The 20,412-nt window shown below is 44.4% G+C and overlaps 1 protein-coding gene across 1 annotated transcript in view; it reads left to right on the top strand.

Moving 5' to 3' along the window:
• Positions 1 to 20,412, top strand: part of LOC147097255 (ras-related protein Rab-8B) — an 83,272-nt gene that overhangs the window by 37,479 nt on the left and 25,381 nt on the right. The window contains exons 2-3 of the mRNA XM_085972056.1: positions 5,457 to 5,517; positions 19,198 to 19,258. Of these exons, the coding sequence (XP_085828182.1) occupies positions 5,457 to 5,517; positions 19,198 to 19,258 (122 nt within the window). The remainder of the gene's footprint in view (positions 1 to 5,456; positions 5,518 to 19,197; positions 19,259 to 20,412) is intronic.

The raw sequence follows: 20,412 nt of genomic DNA, 5'->3' as shown, positions 1-20,412 counted from the left end.
GTCCCCAGTTCTGTGCAAAATTAGCTGATCTTAATTGTCAGGATGCTACAATTGGTCTCAGTGCTCATGAGGTTGAGGGGAGGAGAACCAGCCAAGGTTCCTGCCCTGCAGCACTATCCAGCGGCCTGTCAGAAGTGTACGTGTTTGGGTGTCCGGTAATGATGCAGCTCAGCTGGTCATGTGCTGGGCTTGAATAGCCGGCAGTCTTGTCTTGGATGAGTATTGCCCCATCGAGTGAGGTACTGGAGGGCGAGAGGTGATGATGGAACCATCCCCCAACAAGGAGTCAATGCCTTTAGGGGAGGAGAAAAATTGGTGTGGTGGAGGGGAGAAACTTGGCAATGTGACTTGGAAAGCAAAATACCACAGATGCTGCAAATCTATCACAAACAAAATGCTGGCGAAACAGAGCAGGTCAGGCAACATCTGTGGAGAGAGTAGACATGTCAACATTTCAGGCCTGGGCCCTTGAAAGCTGAAAAATAAGAGAAGGGCAGACATATTAATACAATCAGCAAAACGGGAAGAGAAAAAATATACACATTAAAAAAAAAACAGACAAATCCAGAGAGCAGTCATGAGTGGAATAATGTAACTGATCACCTACCCAGATTAGTCAAATTCCTCCGTTCTGTCTGCAAGCGTGACCCGTGCTACCTGTGGCTCGCACTTTAACTTCCCATTTCATTCTCACTCTGACATCTTTATCATTGGCCTTGTATACTGTTCCAACAAAGCTCAATGAACTAAAATGGAAGGGGGTTGGGAACCTGAGCAGGGAGACAGAGGAAAGGGAAACAAGGATAAAAGCAAAAGATAGGAAGGAGAAAAACAAAAGTGGCAGTCAGAGAAATCAACGGTTTAAATCAAACGTGGCCACAGTAAATAATAATTCTAATAGGTCTAACAGTGTTAAAAAAACAAGCCTGAAGGCTTTGTGTCTTAATGCGAGGAGCATTTGTAATAAGGTGGATGAATTGGCTGCGCAAATAGAGGTAAACGAATATGATTTGGTTGGGATTACGGAAACGTGGCTCAAGGATGGCCAAGACTGGGAACTCAACATCCAGGGGTATTCGATATTCAGGAAAGATAGGCAAAAAGGAAAGGGAGGAGGGGTAGCATTACTGGTTAAAGAAGGGATTAACACAATTGTAATGAAGGATATTAGCTCTGATGATGTGGAATCTGTATGGGTAGAATTGAGAAATACTAAGGGGGAAAAAACATTAGTGGGAGTGGTATATAGACCTTCAAACAGTAAGGCGGAGGTTGGGGATGGCATTAAAAGGGAAATTAAAGAAGCATGCAATAAGGGCACAGCAGTCATCATGGGTGACTTTAATCTACATATAGATTGGGCTAACCAAATTACTAGCAATACTGTGGAGGAGGAATTCCTGGAGTGTTTACGGGATGGTTTCCTGGACCAATATGTCGAGGAACCAACCAGAGATCAGGCCATCTTAGACTGGGTATTATGTAACGAGAAAGGATTAATTAGCAATCGTGTTGTACGAGGCCCCTTGGGTCGGAGCGATCATAATATGATCGAATTCTTCATTTAAGATGGAGAATGAAGTAGTTGACTCAGAAACTAGGGTCCTCAATTTAAATAAAGGAAACTACGATGGTCTGAGGAGCGATTTGGGTAGGATTGATTGGGGAATGGCACTCAAAGGGTTGACGGTGGATAGGCAATGGCAAACATTCAAAGACCGAATGGATGAACTATAGAATTTGTTCATCCCAGTTTGGCATAAAAATAAAACAAAAAAGGTGACTCAACCGTGGCTAACAAGGGAAATTAGGGATAGCATAAGATCCAAGGAGAGGACATACAAATTGGCCAGAAAAGGCAATAATCCTGAGGATTGGGAGCAGTTTAGGATTCAACAAAGGAAGACAAAGGGATTAATTAAGAAAGGGAAAATAGAATATGAGAGTAAGCTTTCAGGCAACATAAAAACTGACTGTAAAAGCTTTTATAGATATGTGAAGAGAAAAAGATTGGTGAAGTCAAGCGTAGGTCCCTTGCAGTCCGAATCGGGGGAATTTATAATGGGGAACAAAGAAATGGCAGACCAACTAAATACATATTTTGGTTCTGTCTTCACAAAGGAGGACACAAATAACCTCCCAGAAATACCGGGGAACATAGGGTCTGATGAAAGGGTGGAACTGAAAGAAATCAGTATTTGTAGGGAAATGGTGTTAGGAAAATTGATGGGACTGAAGGCTGATAAATCCCCAGGGCCTGATAATCTACATCCCAGGGTACTTAAGGAAGTGGCCCTAGAAATAGTAGATGCATTGCTGGTCATCTTCCAGAACTCTATAGACGCTGGAACAGTACCCATGGATTGGAGGGTAGCTAATGTTACCCCACTATTCAAAAAAGGTGGCAGAGAAAAAGCAGGGAATTATAGACCGGTAAGCCTGACATCGGTAGTGGGGAAAATGCTAGAGTCCATTATAAAAGATGTAATAGCCGAGCACTTGGAAAACAGTGACAGGATCGGACAAAGTCAACATGGATTTACAAAAGGTAAATCATGCTTGACTAATCTACTGGAATTTTTTGAGGATGTAACTGGTAAAATAGATAAGGGAGAACCAGTGGATGTGGTGTATTTGGACTTTCAGAAGGCTTTCGATAAGGTCCCGCATAAGAGATTAGCGTGCAAAATTAAGGCACATGGGATTGGGGGCAAGGTATTGACTTGGATAGAGAGCTGGTTGGCGGACAGAAAGCAAAGAGTTGGAATAAACGGGTCGTTTTCCGAGTGGCAGGCAGTGACTAGTGGGGTACCGCAAGGATCGGTCCTAGGACCCCAGCTGTTCACAATATATATTAATGATCTGGACGAGGGAATTGGATGTAATATCTCCAAATTTGCAGATGACACAAAGCTGGGTGGGAGGGTATGCTGTGAGGAGGATGTCGTGAAACTCCAGTACGATTTGGACAGGTTAGGTGATTGGGCTGAAACATGGCAAATGCACTATAATGTGGATAAATGTGAGGTTATCCACTTTGGTGGCAAAAACAGGAAGGCAGATTATTATTTGAAGAATAATAGGGAGAAGGGGAAGTGCAAAGAGACCTGGGTGTTCTTGTGCACCAGTTGCTGAAGGTAAGCATGCAGGTGCAGTAGGCGGTTAAGAAGGCAAATGGTATGTTGGCCTTCGTAGCAAGAGGGTTCGAGTACAGGAACAAGGATGTCTTGCTACAGTTGTACAGGGCCTTGGTGAGACCGCACCTTGAGTATAGTGTGCAGTTTTGGTCGCCTTATCTGAGGAAGGACGTTCTTTCCATGGAAGGAGTGCAGCGAAGATTCACCAGGCTGATACCTGGGATGGCAGGAATGACGTATGAGGAGAGATTGTGTCGATTGGGCTTATATTCAATGGAGTATAGAAGATTGAGAGGGGATCTCATCGAAACCTATAAAATTCTGTCAGGCCTGGACAGATTAGATGCTGGAAGGATGTTCCCAATGGTCGGGGAGTCCAGAACCAGGGGTCATAGTCTAAGGATAAGGGGTAGGGCATTTAGGACTGAAATGAGGAGGAATTTCTTCACCCAGAGAGTGGTGAACCTGTGGAATTCTCTGCCACAGAGGGCGGTGGAGGCCAGTTCATTAAATATATTCAAGAAAGAGTTGGATATATTTCTTAAGGCTAAAGGGATATGGGGAGAAGGCAGGGACAGGGTACTGAATTTGGATGATTAGCCATGATCTCATTGAATGGCGGAGCAGGCTCGAATGGCCTACTCCTGCTCCTATCTTCTATGTTTCTATGTAAGCTGCAGGAACCCTATCTCGTCTCTCTGGTACACGCCCTGTAAACCCCCCCCCCCCCCCCCCCCCCCGGTCTGAGCATTGACTTCAGTAGAAACACAAAGAAATAGGAGCAGGAGTAGGCCATTTGGCCCTTCGAGCCTGCTCCGCCATTCAATATGACCATGGCTGATCCTCTATCTCAATACCATATTCCCGCGCTCTCCGCATACCCCAGCTCTGTCCTCATCTTCAAACCTGTTTTAATTGCATACCCGACATTATGCCTCTTAATTACCTCGCCCTCAGATGTTCCAAAGTTTTCATCTCTCCCATGTACTCATTTCACCAGGCTCCCTCTTAAATAAAAACAGAAAATGCTGGATATACTCAGCAGGTCAGGTAGCATCTATGGAGAGAGGAACATTTCAGGTTGATGACCTGCGTCAGGACTCACGCTGTCCCTTTCTTGGCTATTTTCACACCTTTTGCCTCTCTAATGCCTTTATGCTTCTGTCCATTACTTGAATGAGATGATCTCCCACCCCTGCCCCCTCCAACCATACTGCAGTGCTGGCCTAGCTAAGGCTAGTTAATTCTGCATAGACTAGGGATAACGCTGGGATTTTTCCCAGTCTGGGCTAGTTCTGCAGTGCAGTATATTTTCCACAGGTTTGTGTGTCCACTACAGATTGGTAGTCCCTGGTTTGTGCGAGCAACGCTTCACATAACATTGCTGATCACAGCAAGGCTTTTATGACAAAGTGTCAAGTAACGATCAGAAATCACAAGAAAGAAAGACTTGCATTTCTATAGCGCCTTTCACAATCTCAGGACGTCCCAAAGGGCTTTATAGCCAATGAAGTACTTCTTGAAGTGTAGTCCTTATTGTAATGTAGGAGATGAGGCAGCCAATTTGTGCACAGCAAGCTCCCACAAACAGCAATGTGATAATGACCAGATAATTTGTTTGTGATGTTGATTGATGGATTAATATTGGCCCCAGGACTCCGGGGAGAACTCCCCTGCTACCAAGAAGGAAAGATCTGAGAGCCAAACTGTCACACGTGTATCTCCTATCTTGAGCAGAGTCATGGTGCAAGGTGCCTCCCTCTTCCCAGGAATACTACTTGGTGTAGGGAGACCAAGAAATGCGAGGGAAGGAAAAGGGAGTCCTGCCTTAAATATTCACAGTATGCTACAGCAGCTGTGCTGTGGGTGCTCACTGTGGAGGGATGGGTAGTCTGGCAGCTTGTGAGCTGTGAAAGGTATTGCCTTGTTGCTGTTCTCTCTCATTTGAGCCATTTCAGATTAAAAGCAACCATTTCACAATTATGCAGCCACTCTTTTATGAACCAATTATTTTGAGGTGTGAAGTTCGGCATAATTCTGAATGCTGAATTATTACTGGTTATTAAAAGTAGACCTGCAGGGGGTTTCACTCGCTCAATATCTACAGAAATAGCACTGAGATTTCTGTGCTGTGAAATGGGTCATATTGCCAGATCACTCTGTGGGGATCTGTTCATTTGTAAGACTACACGTGGCGAGATCCTGTTTGAGCACCAGGACACAGTATTGTTAATATGCTTTAAGAAATATATCAAGGTTTTTTCAACATAAAACATTTTACATTTCCTATTCATTTGTCACTTTTCTTTCCTTTTACAGGAATTGATTTCAAAATACGAACAGTAGAACTAGATGGGAAGAAAATCAAGCTACAGATATGGTAAGCACTAATAGTTCACAGTGAGCATAATTTTTATTCGGTCACATTTGCCTGGAATCAAATGTAGGATTTACTGATCTAAACATATATATATATATATATATATATATATATATATATATATAGCTAGGCTATACAATCTTCGATATAAAAACAGCGAATGCTCAGCAGGTCAGGCAGCATCTGTGGAGAGAGAATCAGAGTTAACATTTCAGGGCAATGACCTTGTGTCGTTCTGATAGATTCGGCTGTTGCTAGTTAAAAGTAACAGTGCGATTATACATAAACTGGGATTTCGTAGCTATATTAGGGTTCTGACGGGAATGATACTGAATTATTACAATCTGGCTGTATGTAACTAAGTCATCACATACTAATTGACTGTACAAAGTAATGACAATTTTAACACTGGTTACCCTGGCTAAATATATTCAATCTGATTGGCTGTAGTATTTGTGTGTAAAAATTTTATTGTTTTAGGAGCATTTGTGTTTTCCTCTCCTGTCCATCTCTCCGTTTAGCTTGTTTCTGCCATGTTCCTTTTCACAGAATCACAGAAACCCCACAGTGCAGATAGAGGCCATTTCGGCCCATCGAGCCTGCACCGACACACATCCTACCCGATCCCCGTAACCCCTACACCAACACATATCCCATCCTATCCCAGTAACCCCACGTATTTAATCCCCCTAACACTAAGGGTCAATTTATCATAGCCAATCAACCTAACCTGCACATCTTTGGACTGTGGGAGGAAACCGGAGCACCCGGAGAAAACCCACGCAAACACGGGGAGAATGTGCAAACTCCACACAGACAGTCACCCGAGGCCGGATTCGAACCCGGGTCCCTGGCGCTGTGAGGCAACAGTGCTAACCACTATGCCACCGTGCTGTTGTGCCACCACTTTTCTTGACAAAGGCCTGGGTAGGTTACTCCCGGGCATCACCACTGATGATCTGTGCTTTTATTTGAACAAGTATGAGAGCGTAACCCATGTTGTCTTAGCCTGGGAATTTTTATTTCTTTTCCTTCATGTGTGGGCTTGTGGGGAATGCATGAATACCTGCCCAGAGCCTTGTTTTCTCAGGTTGGTCTGACGTTGGTAGGCAGTATAATTCCACATTGCTTGCACAGTATAAAACTCGTGTACTGGTGCCACCATAAGACTCCTCTCGATCTTGTACAGTACATCCTTGGTAGTTTTGTTTAAATGAAATAGCTACCCATGTTTCCTAAGAGCTCGTTTAGTCCTGCACATGATTTTTGAGCATGTTTAGTTTTTGTAATACAGATCTTGGGAAGCACTGTTGGCAAATTGAGTCCTATGGACAGAATCGCAGAATGTTACAACACAGAAACAAGCCGTTCAGCCTGTCCCCCAAACACACACACACGTGTGCCAGTTAATCTAATCCAGTTCCTCACTTTCCTCTACCTTTCTAATGCACTTTTTCAAGCAGCTAGAATTTCCCTTTTAAAACAATTTATGGGCTCTGCTAAATCACCAGATTATGGTGGGAATTCCACATTCTAATCCACCCTGTGCGTTTATTTAAAAAATATTCTATCCTCTTCATAATTCTTCTTGTGGTTATTTTAAAAGTCTGCTGTGTTGGCGACCACTGTTAGTAAGCTGTCACTACTTTATCATCGCCTTTCATAAGACAGATGACTTCTATCAGAATCCCTCTGAACCACCTTCGACGTTAAACCAAGTGGATTATGGACATTAAAGATCCCATGGGCACTATTTCGAAGAAGAGCAGGGGAGTTCTCCCCAGTGTCCTGGGCCAATATTTATCCCGCAATCAACATCACTAAAACAGATTATCTGGCCATTATCTCATTGCTGTTTGTGGGAGTTTGCTGTGTGCAAATTGGCTGCTTTGTTTCCTACATTACAAAAGTGACTACACTTCAAAAAGTATTTTACTGGCTGCAAAGCGCTTTAGGACATCCTGAGCTCGTGAAAGGCGCTATATAAATGCAAGTCTGTCTTATTTTTTTCCTTTTTCTCAGTTTTAGTTGGGGGTGAAAGGAGAAGGAATCGCTTTAACGATAATCCCTCATCTCTGGCGATATCGCAGAGAATCTGCACTCCACCTTGTCTAATGCTTTTATATCCTTTCGATAACGGCAAAACTGATCGCAATACTCCCAACTTCAAGCTAAGATTTATGCATAAGTTCAGCGTTACTTGCTTTTGTATTCCATGCTTCTAGATACAAAACCAAAGATTCCAGTTGCCTTTTTTATGGCCTGATGTACTTGTGCTGCTGCCTTTAACGATCTATGTATCTGCACACCCAGTTACCTCTGCTCCTTCAAGTCATTTAAGGCCTTCCATTTAATGTGTGTTTTCTTTCTTCTAGAATACATTACTTCACTAATTTGCGCATTGAACTGCATCTGTCACATATGCTCTCTATCCTATCTTTTTTTCCTCCCTCAGTCTTTAACAATCTTCCATACTCCTCAAGCTCCAAGCCCAGGACATTTATGTATTTGACATAAGAATTAGGAACAGGAGTCGGCCATATGGCCCCTCGAGCCTGCTCCGCCATTCAATAAGATCATGGCTGATCTTCAACCTCATCTCCGCTTTCCTGCACTATCCCCATATTCCTTGATTCCCCTAGAGTACAAAAATCTATCGATCTCAGCCTTGAATATACTCAATGACTCAGCATCCACAACCCTCTGGGGCAGATAATTCCAAAGATTCACAACCCTTGAGTAAAGAAATTCATTTTCATCTCAGTTTTAGTATTTGGTTAGTAAGAAGGGCCCCAGCATAGACTCCTATGTAACACCACCCACCACATCTTTCTAGCCTGAGGGGCTTCCTTTTACCTCTGTTCTTCAACCATCCCCCTCTCCATGTGGCCATATTCTCCTAAATTTTACATGCATTAATTTTTGCCTTGTCTCTTATTGTGGTATCTTATCAAATGCTTTTTGAAAATCCATATAAATCGCATGTATTCCCGTTATCACACCCCTGTTGTTTCTTCAAAGAATTCAGTAAGATTGGTCAAGTATGACCTGCTTTTCAGAAATCCGCGCTGACTGGTCCTGGCTAACTCATCTTTCTATAAGTTCTTAGTAATTTCATCCTGTAGCACCATTAGAAGTAGAGTAGGATGTTGAGCAAGGCTACTGATTTACAGTTTTCATGGAAAATGGATGCAATCATGTAACGCAGTTCACAAAACACAGGTGAAAATGCCATAACCCCATGTAATAAAAATTGGAATTTGATTTATTCAGTTACTGTACCAGTGAGCCTGATGATGATTGAGGGAGGTCACTGAGAAGCAACAGAGGAAAGGAGAGAGCACAGCCTAAAATTGATGCAGAAAATATTGTGGATGAGATAAATCTGTTGGTCCATGGAGTATGGATCTCGCCAGCATTAGAAAGAATGGCAGAGTTACCCGGTGCTTGTCCAAAGGCCTCTGAATTAAGTGCCGTCAGTCACCAATGATCAGAGACAAATTGTTGGAATTATTTCATAGATTGCTGATGAACAGGTACTCGCACAATGTTTGGATCCAAGCTACCAGTCAAGGAATGTAATACCGAGAGCACACCGCCTTCACCTGAACTAATTCCAGATCAATTAACCTGGTCTGGTACTGTAGTCAACTCCTCTAATGACATGTTTTGGAGATAGTTGACCTAAGGCAACTTCCACTATAATTGCAGCTATTAAACAGTTGTACAGAGTAAAATACAGAAATATCCCCACTTTATCACAGAGATGAACAGAAGAGGAGGTTTTGTGGAATGACCTATTGTCCCAGCTGTTTGGGGTACCTTATCTTGCGGAAAGTTGTCCAAAGTGCAGCTGTTAAGCTGAAGCAGGTCACAGTCAGCTAGTCATTCACGAAACAATAGGTCTGGGCTATAGGCTGAGAAATCTAATGTGGTCAGGCTTAATCTCTTTGGATCACCGGAATAGTTCAGCACTTGGAGACGGTGATGATTGTCATGATCTTTAAGGTGGCGGTGTGAAGATATGAAAATGCTTTTCAGTGCAGTAATTGTCAAAATGGTGCAGAATTGAATGGGAAAGGATAAAGCCACTTCCTTTCAAAGGGCTCATTTTTGCATGAATTTGTGTACCACGTTGCTGCTTCTAGCAACTGCGTTTCACCCGTTTGTTGAACTGTCTTGCAGTGAATTACTTTTGGAGGGCAGTGGTATGAACACGTCTAATTCACAAATATATTTTCCACAAATTTGGCTTTATTTCAAATGGCTTTTTCCCTCTGGTCCTATCCATTTGTTATACTGATGGAGCATTGTGCGAGAATGCCAGCACCATAGTTGAATTACTGATCTTAAACTGTAGCGGATTGTTTAACATACTGTGTGTTGTGCTGTTTCACGTTTAAAGAAGCTCTCCTTTGTATATGTGCCACTAGATAGTGAAGCTTCTGGTGTTGGTAAACTTATCTTCAGCGTAATTCAACAGTGCCCCTCCTCTTTGGCAAGCGGATCGTAAAACTGCGTGCGTATAGAATTACTGTACATAGAATATACAACACATAAACAGGCCATTCAGCTCAACCAGTCCATGCTGGTGTTTATGCTCCACACAAGCCTCCTCCCATGCTTCCTCATCTAACTCTATCAGCAGAAACTCTCTCTCCCCTTCTCCCTCATGCTTATCTAGGTTCCGCTTGAATGCATCTATACTATTCGCCTCAACCACTCCCTGTGGTAGCGAGTTCCACATTCTCACCACTCTCTGGGTAAAGAAGTTTCTTCTGAATTCCCTATTGGATTTCTTGGTGACTATCTTGTATTGATGGCCTTTAGTTTTGCTCTTCCCCACATTGTATGTCACTGGACTCATTGGGTGTCAGCTTATTACGGTTTCTTTGAGTTTTTCTGACATGGACACAGAGTTTGACAGCCACCTAGGATTTGTACTGAGTGAGCTCCCAAAAATGGGGCCCAGATTGTTCCTAATTTCTCGAGTCCCAGACGGAGGTTGAGCAGCACGGATTGGGATTTTCCTTACAGGCTGATTCAGCCATGGATTGTGGGGTGCAGCACGCTGTCGTGGCTGGGGGTTGCACCTCTTGCAGACGACTAACTTTCACTTAAGCTTCCTCAGTATTCAGCAACATTTTCCTTGTGCGAAAGACTGCACTGTGAGCTGGCCCATGTGTCAGGCTTACATTTCTGTAAGAAGCAACTATGGAGCGCTACACTTCCTCCTGGAGCGGTCAGTGGTTAAAGGTCAAACGGACCCGGGGTGATTCTTGGACTGTGCTGAATCAGCTGATCTCAGGCACTCGGCTGTCGTTTGCCTCAGCATGCCAGGATTGAGATGGGGTAATCAGCTCCCAATCCAGCGATCCACTTTTCCAGTGAGCCCTGTGGGTGTTGGCTGAGGACATATCTGGCTCCTCTTGGTCGCGCACTCTTATATAGCGCCTCATCATATTTGAGAAACAAGAAATGTTTTGAACTACAGCGACTGTTACATAGCCAACCATTTTGCACACTGCAAGATCTCACAAACTGGATGAATGGCCAGTTAATCTATTTTTGGTGTTGGTTGAGGAAGGAATGTCAGCCAGGATACTGGGAGACTTCCGGTTCTCTTAAACTCAGACCCATCAGCATCTATTCTAACATCTCATCCAAAGGACAGCAGCTCTGTGCAGTGTTCATGCAATGGAGTGTCCGCCTGTTCTCCATCCCTTCCTCCTGCGCCGCCTCCGCTTTGGCCTGAGTGCATCATAGCCCAATCCCGTCAACACATGAACATTTTCAGCAGATGTCAGGAATGGGAGTAACAACAGAAAATGCTGGAAAAACTCAGCAAGTCAGGCAACATCCGTGGAGAGAAATTTGAGTTGACGTTTCGGGTTTGACCCTTCTTCAAAACTGGAGAGAAAAGGAACTAGATCGAAGGCAGGGCTGCGATCGGACAAAAGAATAAAAGAACCAAAAGAAGTAAAAGAGATCAAATACGAGAAGGGAAACTGAAAGTAATGAAGATGAACAAGGTTGAAGAGCCAAACGGAGATCCCGTCGCAGAGAAGAGCAGAACTTCTTCAAGGTAGGCATTCCTAGAAGAGGTGTGGCAGTGAACCAAACACTAGTACGATAGCAAAATACTGCAGATGTTGGAAATCCGAAATAACAACAGAAAATGCTGGAAAAACTCAGCAAGTCAGGCAACATCCGTGGAGAGAAATTTGAGTTGACGTTTCGGGTTTGACCCTTCTTCAAAACTGGAAAGAAAAGGAACTAGATCGAAGGCAGGGCTGCGATCGGACAAAAGAATAAAAGAACCAAAAGAAGTAAAAGAGATCAAACACGAGAAGGGAAACTGAAAGTAATGAAGATGAACAAGGTTGAAGAGCCAATGCCCTGGCTTATTTCTCTCTCTCTTTCTCCCCCCGCCCCCCCCCCCCCCCCCCCCCCAATCATCTAATCCCTGGGTGCGGAGGCTGATTGTAGCACTCACTGTTGCTATCTGCATGGTGATCTGCTAGCTCAGCACAGACAGTAAATAAATGTGGGACCTTCTGTCTAAGTGGCTCAGTGCACATTGCCATGGTGAACGAACTATTGAGGATCAGTTTCTATCTTCATTGGACAATGATGTAAAGAAATTACCACTGTGAAGTTCCCCATTTACACTTGCTGCATTTTGATAATCTGAAGGGTGGACAAGATCTAACTGATGCAGTTTTGATCTACTTGGGTTAGACATATAGGGAGGGGTGAGCGCCCCGAAAAAGTTAACGCCCCCGCAGCCGATTTTCCCAGGTAGCGCCCCGAGAGAGGAGGGGCGATACTGGAAGCACCCCACGTCCCGCTTGGGGGGGCTGCGAGCCAATATCACGGCGGAGCTGCGGCACGTCACGCCGCGGTACTGCAGGCCTTCCTCCCCTTATTAAAGAGTGCGCTAACGGGAGGTGCAAATCAACCGAATTTAGCCCCCATAGCGCCTACGGTGTTGTCACTGGAATTTTATTAAAGAGCATGGCAGTAGTATGTTTACTAACTGGGGAAAATGCACAACAGTTTGTATTTAGAGACCGTGCTTTAAGCTTTATATAATGCTCTTGATTATTGCTTACAGTCCTAGTCCCTGGTTGTGGGAGCAATTTGAGATGATGAAACAACAATATCGCAAAGATTATTAGCATACAAGGCATATGTGCAAATTTGGCTGGTGACCACATTGAGCCAGAACTGTAAATGAACAGTACAAGTCAAGAGTTATACAGCGGCGCTTTGACCATCTCTCGTATAAAGAAGACCCAGTGGTAGATGGAGCAGATTGGTGGATGGTTGAGCTCTAGATTACACGGCTCATTTTTCCATGGTACTCCCCTGCTCTGTTCCTGTCAGCAAGATCAACAACAGCAACTTTCATTTAGGTAGTGCCTTTAACGTAGTAAAAGGCCCCAAGGCGCTTCACAGAAGCGTTATCAAACAAAATTTGACACCAAGCCACATGAGGTATTTGGGCAGAAAGAGGTAGGTTTTAAGCAGTGTCATAGAGTTATACAGCACAGAAAGAGGCCCTTCGGCCCATCGTGTCTGCACCAGCCATCAAGCCCTGTCTATTCTAATCCCATTTTCCAGCACTTGGTCCATAGCCTTGTGTGCTATGGTGTTTCAAGCGCTCATCTAAATGCTTCTTGAATGTTGTGAGGGTTCCTGCCTCTACCACCCTCTCAGGCAGTGAGTTCCAGATTCCAACCACCCTCTGGGTGAAAAAGTTTTTCCTCAAATCCCCTCTAAACCTCCTGCCCCTTACCTTGAAACTATGCCCCCTGGTTATTGACCCCTCTACTAAGGGGAAAAGTTCCTTTCTATCTACCCTATCTATGCCCCTTGTAATTTTGTACACCTCAATCAGGTCCCCCCTCAGCCTTCTCTGCTCCAAGGAAAACAATCCCAGCCTGTCCAGTCTCTCTTCATAGCTGAAGCGCTCCAGCCCAGGTAACATCCTGGTGAATCTCCTCTGCACCCTCTCCAATGCAATCACGTCCTTCCTATAGTATGGCGACCAGAACTGCACACAGTACTCCAGCTGTGGCCTAACTAGCGTTTTGTGCAGCTCCATCATAACCTCCCTGCTCTTATATTCTATGCCTCGGCTAATGAAGGCAAGTAACCCATATGCCTTTTTAACCACCTTATCTACCTGTCCTGCTGCCTTCAGGGATCTATGTACGTGCACACCAAGGTCCCTCTGATCCTCTGTACTTCCTAGGGTCCTACCATTCATTGTGTATTCCCTTGCCTTGTTAGTCCTCCCAAAATACATCACCTCACACTTTTTAGGGTTAGATTCCATTTGCCACTGTTCTGCCCATCTAACCAACCCGCCTATCATCCTGAGGCTTCCCTCCTCGCTATTTACCACGCCACCAATTTTTGTGTCATCTGCGAACTTACTGATCATACCTCCTACATTCATATCTAAATCATTAATGTACACTACAAACAGCAAAGGACCCAGCACCGATCCCTGCGGTACACCACTGGACACAGGCTTCCAGTCACAAAAACAACCTTCGACCATCACCCTCTGCCTCCTGCCACTAAGCCAATTTTGGATCCAATGTGCCAAATTGCCCTGGATCCCATGGGCTCTTACCTTCTTGACCAGTCTCCCATGTGGGACTTTGTCAAAAGCCTTACTGAAGTCCATGTAGACTACATCAACTGCACTATCCTCATCCACACACCTAGTCACCCACTTGAAAAATTCAATCAAATTGGTTAGACATGATCTCCCCCTGACAAAGCGAGGCTAACTATCCTTGATTAATACTTGTCTCTCCAAGTGGAGACTAATCCTGTCCCTCAGAATTTTTTCCAATAATTTCCCTACCACAGATGTTTGGCTCACTGGCCTGTAATTCCCTGGTTTATCCCTACTACCCTTCTTGAATAATGGTACTACGTTAGCTGTCCTCCAGTCCTCTGGCACCTCCTTTGTGGCCAGAGAGGTTCTGAAAACTTGTGTCAGAGCCCCTGCAATCTCCTCCCTTGCCTCTCACAGCAGCCTGGGATACTTCTCGTCTGGGCCTGGGGATTTATCCACTTTTAAGCCTGCTAAAACCGCTAGTACCTCCTCCCTCTCAATACTAATTTGTTCAATTATATCTCAGTCCCCCTGCCTGATTTCTATGCCTACATCGTCCTTCTCCATAGTGAACACAGATGCAAAATATTCATTTAAAACCTCACCTACATCTTCTGGCTCTACACACAGATTGCCACTTTGGTCCCTAATTGGCCCTACTCTTTCCCTGGTTATCCTCTTGCCCTTAATATACTTATAAAACACCTTGGGATTTTCCTTTATTTTGCCCACCAGTGTTTTTTCATGCCCCCTCTTCGCTCTCCTAATTTCTTTTTTAAGTACACCCTTGCACTTTTTATACTCCTCTAGGGCTTCCACTGTTTTTAGTCCTTTGTATCTTCCAAAAGCCTCCCTTTTGTTCCTAATCCATTCTCGTATATCCCTTGACATCCAAGGTCCCCTGGGCTTGTTGGTCCCACCCTTGACCTTTACGGGAACATGTTGGCGTTGTACTCTCTCTCTTTCCTCTCTGAAAGACTCCCATTGCTCCGATGTGGATTTTCCTACAAGTAGCTGATCCCAGTCCACTTTGGCCAGATCTTGCCTTATCATATTAAAATCGTCCTTCCCCCAATTTAGAACCTTTATTTCCGGTCCATCTTTGTCCTTTTCCATGACTACCTTAAATCTCACCGAATTATGGTCACTCATCAAAATGCTCTCCTACTGACACTTCTACCACTTGCCCGGTTACATTCCCTAGAATTAGGTCCAGTACCGCCCCCCCCCCTCTCTTGTAGGACTTTCTACATGCTGGCTCAAAAAGCTCTCCTGGGTGCACTTTAAGAATTCCGCACCCTCTAAGCCTTTCTCACTCTGACTATCCCAGTTAATATGGGGAAGTTGAAATCCCCTACTATTGTTACCCTATTATTTCTACACTTCTCTGAGATTTGCCTACATATCTGTTCCTCTATCTCCCCCCTGACTGTTTGGGGCCTATAGTACTGTGAAGGAATAAGCCATATTTCAGAAAAATACACCATCATATGAACAGAATTCTGATTTTATTAATACATGATATACTGGGTTTAAAAATCTAACGTCTCAATGACACAAGCTGTGCCAACAGGCTTCTGAGATGGGATGGTTTGATAACACAAAAGTTGTAAACACCAAAAGCTTTTGAAATGGGAATTGGTTAAAAATACTGAAACAATGGCCCTATTGAAATAGCAGTTTGGTGCTTCCAGAAGGTCTGGAGTTTGGGAGAAACACTATGGAATGACCCAAGTAAAGTGTTAAAAACTAACACTTCGAACAGGAACACAGAATATTAAAAAACCATGTGCCTTTGTAAAAGTAACATCAAATGAAACAGGAAACATGATTATAATATAACCAACTAAGATGGCTAGGAAAACAAACACCCTAGTTGAAGTGGTTTTAATTTACATGTTGTAAAAAGTACCTACAGAACACTTTGAAGATATTACATCAATAGATACACCAAGCAATCACATTGTGTTTGTGTTGAACTTGGAACAGTTACTAGACATGACGTCTGTTTTCAAACAGCAGAGTTGATTTAGAAATTGAATGGAAGACCTTCGATAAGAATGGCATCAAATAAATACTACTGTTATGTGTTTTATGATAAGTTTTGAAACACCTAAACAGACAGAAGTCTGCAAGCTAACAGTTGAATTGGCAGTAAGTATAGAGAAAAGTCAACAGGAAAATGAATAAAGATAATTAGCTTACATCAGCAGAAAACTTCAAAGAATTAAACACTAAAAAAAGGTATAAAAATAGAGCTTTTCAGATAGACAGAAGTTGCTGGAAAGGGCGAGTGATTCTCTCAACTTCAGAGCCATCTTAAGTTTTTAACTGAGTCTTGGGGATCACAAGGTGATTTGATTTTGGTGGATATTCTGGATTAGAAAGAATAAGAAATGTAAGCTATTTGTATTTTGAACTGTTAACGTTGCGATTGACTGAACAGCTGTTAACTGTGTCAGCTCTTGAGACAATTCTAAAAATATTATAGATTTATTTAAGTAGTATTTCTGTATCAAACTTGCAAACTCAATTTCTGTTCACTCTTTGTAAAGCGTTGCAGAATTTTAGGGGGGGGGGGTTCCGGACCCTCATAATATCCGGACGGTTACAGTCTGGTTAAACTTATTAAAAGTGCTATCCGGAGGATGGTAACATCTTCAGTCGTTCCTTTCCTTTAGGGAGAGGTAGCCTGGACCTTTAGACCCAATTAAGAATTTGGCTATCTCTAACTTTAGTTGAAGGTGAACGTCTGGGGAATATGCCTGATCTGGGGTAGCCCAAAAACGGCTAGGACTAGTAATCATCCCTTCAGTACACTCCCAGCAATGTGCTTGCCCCCTTTTTTGTTTTTAAGTTCTACCCATATGGCCTCATTAGAGGAACCTGCTAAGATAGCATCCCTCCTCACAGCAGTAATTGACTCCTTGTTGATTAATATTGCGACACCCCCTCCTCTTTTACACCCCCCTCTGACTCGCCTGAAGATTCTATACCCTGGAATATTGAGCTGCCAGTCCTGCCCCTCCCTCAACCATGTCTCTGATAGCAACAATATCATACTCCCATGTGTTCATCAACACCTTCAATTCATCTGCCTTACTCGCAAGACTCCTTGCATTAAAATAAATGCCATCCAGCCTTGCTATACTCCCTTGTGCCATTGCATATTTGCTCTGCCTTCCAGGCTGACTTTTTTTTCCCCTCTATATTTGGCTGTGCATCACCCCCTACTATAGCTCCACTCCGTATCCCATCCCCCTGCCAAGTTAGTTTAAACCCCCCCCCCCACCCCCAACAGTACTAGCAAACCTCCCCGCAAGGATGTTGGTCCCGTTCCAATTCGGATGCAACGCGTCCGACTTGTACAGGTTCCACCTTCCCCAGAAGCAGACCCAGTGATCCAGGATCCCTCCTGCACCAACTCTTTAGCCACGCATTCATCTGCTCTATCCTCCTATTCCTATACTCACTAGCACGTGGCACCGGGAGTAATCCAGAGATTACAACCTTTGAGGTCCTGCTTTTTAATCTGCTACCTAGCTCCCTAAATTCTTGTTGCAGGACCTCATCCCTCTTTCTACCCATGTCGTTGGTACTGATGTGAACCACATTCGCCCTCCCCCTTCAGAATGCCCTGCAGCCGTTCAGTGACATCCTTGACCCTGGCACCAGGGGGGGCAACATACCATCCTGGAGTCACGTCTGCGGCCACAGAAACGTCTATCTGTTTCCCTTACGATAGAATCCCCTATCACTATTGCTCTCCCACTCTATTTCCTCCCCTCCTGTGCAGCTGAGCCACTCGTAGTGCCACGGACTTGGCTCTTGCTGCATTCCCCTGAGAAACCATCTCCGCCAGCAGTATCCAAAACGGAAAATCTGTTGGACAGGGAGATGGACCCAGGGGACTCCTGCACTATCTTCCTAGTTCTTTTACTCTGTCTGGCGGTCTCCCATTTCCTTTCTGCCTGCGCACTCTTTACCTGCGGTGTGACCACCTCGTTAAACGTGTTATCCACGAAGATCTCAGCTTCGCGGATGCTCCAGTGACTCCAGCCGCAACTCCAATTCCAAAACGCGGATTTCGAGTAGCTGCAGCTGGAGACACTTCCTGCACACGTGTTCGCTCTGGACACCAAGTGTGTCCCTGACTTCCCACAGAGCACAGGAGGAGCACTCCACGCTGCTGAGCTGCCCTGCCATGTCCTACCCTTAACTTACTCCCTTTAATATTCTTTAATTTAAAGGAAGTAAATACACTAGGGACCTTACTTCCCTTTAAACGTTACTTACTCTAAACTAGAGACCTTACTTTTACTTTAACGACTGGACTGTAGAAATACTCACCAGGTCCTATTTACCAATCAGCTCCTTCCCTAGTCTTACAGGAGGAAAGAGAGGCGGAGAGGTTTTGGGAGGAAATTCCAGCGCTTTAGGGCCTTGGCAGCTGAAGGCACGGCCGTCAATGGTGGAGAGATTAAAATCGGGGATGCACAAGAGTCCAGAATTGGAGCGCAGATATCTCTGAGGATTGTGGAGCTGGACGAGGTTACAGAGATAGGGAGGGGCGAGGCCCAGATGCATTGATTCATTGCTGCCTTTCATGACTCCAGCCATAGACGCAAGCTCACTAGCTGCAAATTCTCTCCTGACATTACCCAAGGGCCCATCCCACCTCGCTGGTTGCAGAAGCGAGAGCTAGAGGCACTGTGCAATCAGCGCTTCAGATACTGCCTGTTCAAACGTGCTGCTGAGACAGTGAGAGGAGCACGTGTTGAACACAGCTCAACAATGTGGAGCATGCTGAGTAGAGGGGCCCAGCGGCTGGAGTCACAGACGGGTAGGTAGGGACGCCCCAGGCTGGCAGCTCAGTTGTTTTAGTGAGAGCTGCTCACTGGGACCTCTGACTCCCACTCTGCTCCTATTAACAACATCCTCCTGGATAATCAAACACGGATGGTGGGAGCACAGGAAATTGGGGTTCTATTGTTTCTGTAATTGTTGATAACACTCGTGTTTTATCCACTTTCTCATTTCAGGGACACAGCAGGTCAAGAAAGATTCCGTACCATCACAACAGCGTACTACAGAGGAGCTATGGTAAGCATATGCAGCTTGCCTATTCTAAATTACCGTCTCCTCACAGAACTACACATTCATAATTACAATTATTTTTGATTTTTAGACTAATAGCCAACATTAAACCACTTTCCACTGCCTAGTTAGTTTTAGAAAATGTTGCCTATCCCATTCTGAGTGTCCAGTCCAGCTGAGCAGTGTTGTGGTTAAGATACTTCACAACAGCCCTGAGTTGAACTCTAGTTTCTCTGCCTGATGCAGGGAGTTGCTTTGCATGTGATGAAACTCATCACTTTCTGGTAAGACTCCTGGGCAGGACAGCACTTAACAGTAAGCAGCTTAATGCAAGGAAGGAAAACCTGTTGCAAAGGGCCTATCTATTTAAATTTGGGCCTCGCGTATTTGACCCTTCCTAATGCAGGCTGAGCGTGGGGGAAGAGGAAGAGGCCCAACTCAGAATTTGATTATCTGGCCACATCTATGGAAAAATGTCAGTTCTTGATGCCTGTCTGATGGGGAATGCATTGGGCTGGCAGGGTGCAGACCCTTTGCCTAGTCAATGGGCTGTGCATTGAATTAGCAGGGTGCAGCCTTATGCCAGTCTGATGGGCAGTGCATTGGATTGGCAGGGTGCAAGCTCGTGCCTGTACTTTCTGCACATTGCACTCAGCCACTCTCTGCTGGCCATCTAATGGAGGCCCATTAAGGAGTAAGGAGAGTACTCTATTCTCTTGTGCCCTTCAGTAGCAGCTAGTTATTGAATGGAATTTGCAGAGGCCTAGAAATGGGCTCTCTGCCAGGTTTTTCAACTGGGACACTGCATTCTTTTCAGTAAAAAATTGTGCATATTCATGTTTTTGATTAGGTTTTTTTTTCCACATGTTCTGAAACCTTTGTTAGTGAAGTGACAGTACTTCAGAGGGGCTGAATGCAAATTGCAATCTTTCCAAACAAAGATTTCCTATGAATTTGCTCTATAGTCGGTGTACTGGTAATCTACAGACTGTAGCCACCAGTGTTTCAAGGCAAAGCAAGGTGATGTTGCTGGGTGCACAGCTACATATGTAACTATCCCCTCCCTAAACCTCTCTGCCTCGCTACCTATTTCACCTCCTTTAAGACACTCCTTAAAACCTACCCCTCTGACCAAGCTTTTGGTCACCTGCGCTAACATC

The sequence above is a fragment of the Somniosus microcephalus genome, chromosome 32, assembly GCF_052327205.1.
Source record: "Somniosus microcephalus isolate GS21.2 chromosome 32, FLI_Smic_1.0, whole genome shotgun sequence".
Taxonomy (NCBI): domain Eukaryota; kingdom Metazoa; phylum Chordata; class Chondrichthyes; order Squaliformes; family Somniosidae; genus Somniosus; species Somniosus microcephalus.
The sequence above is the reverse complement of the archived record's forward strand: the minus strand, read 5'-3'. Positions and strand labels throughout refer to the sequence as shown.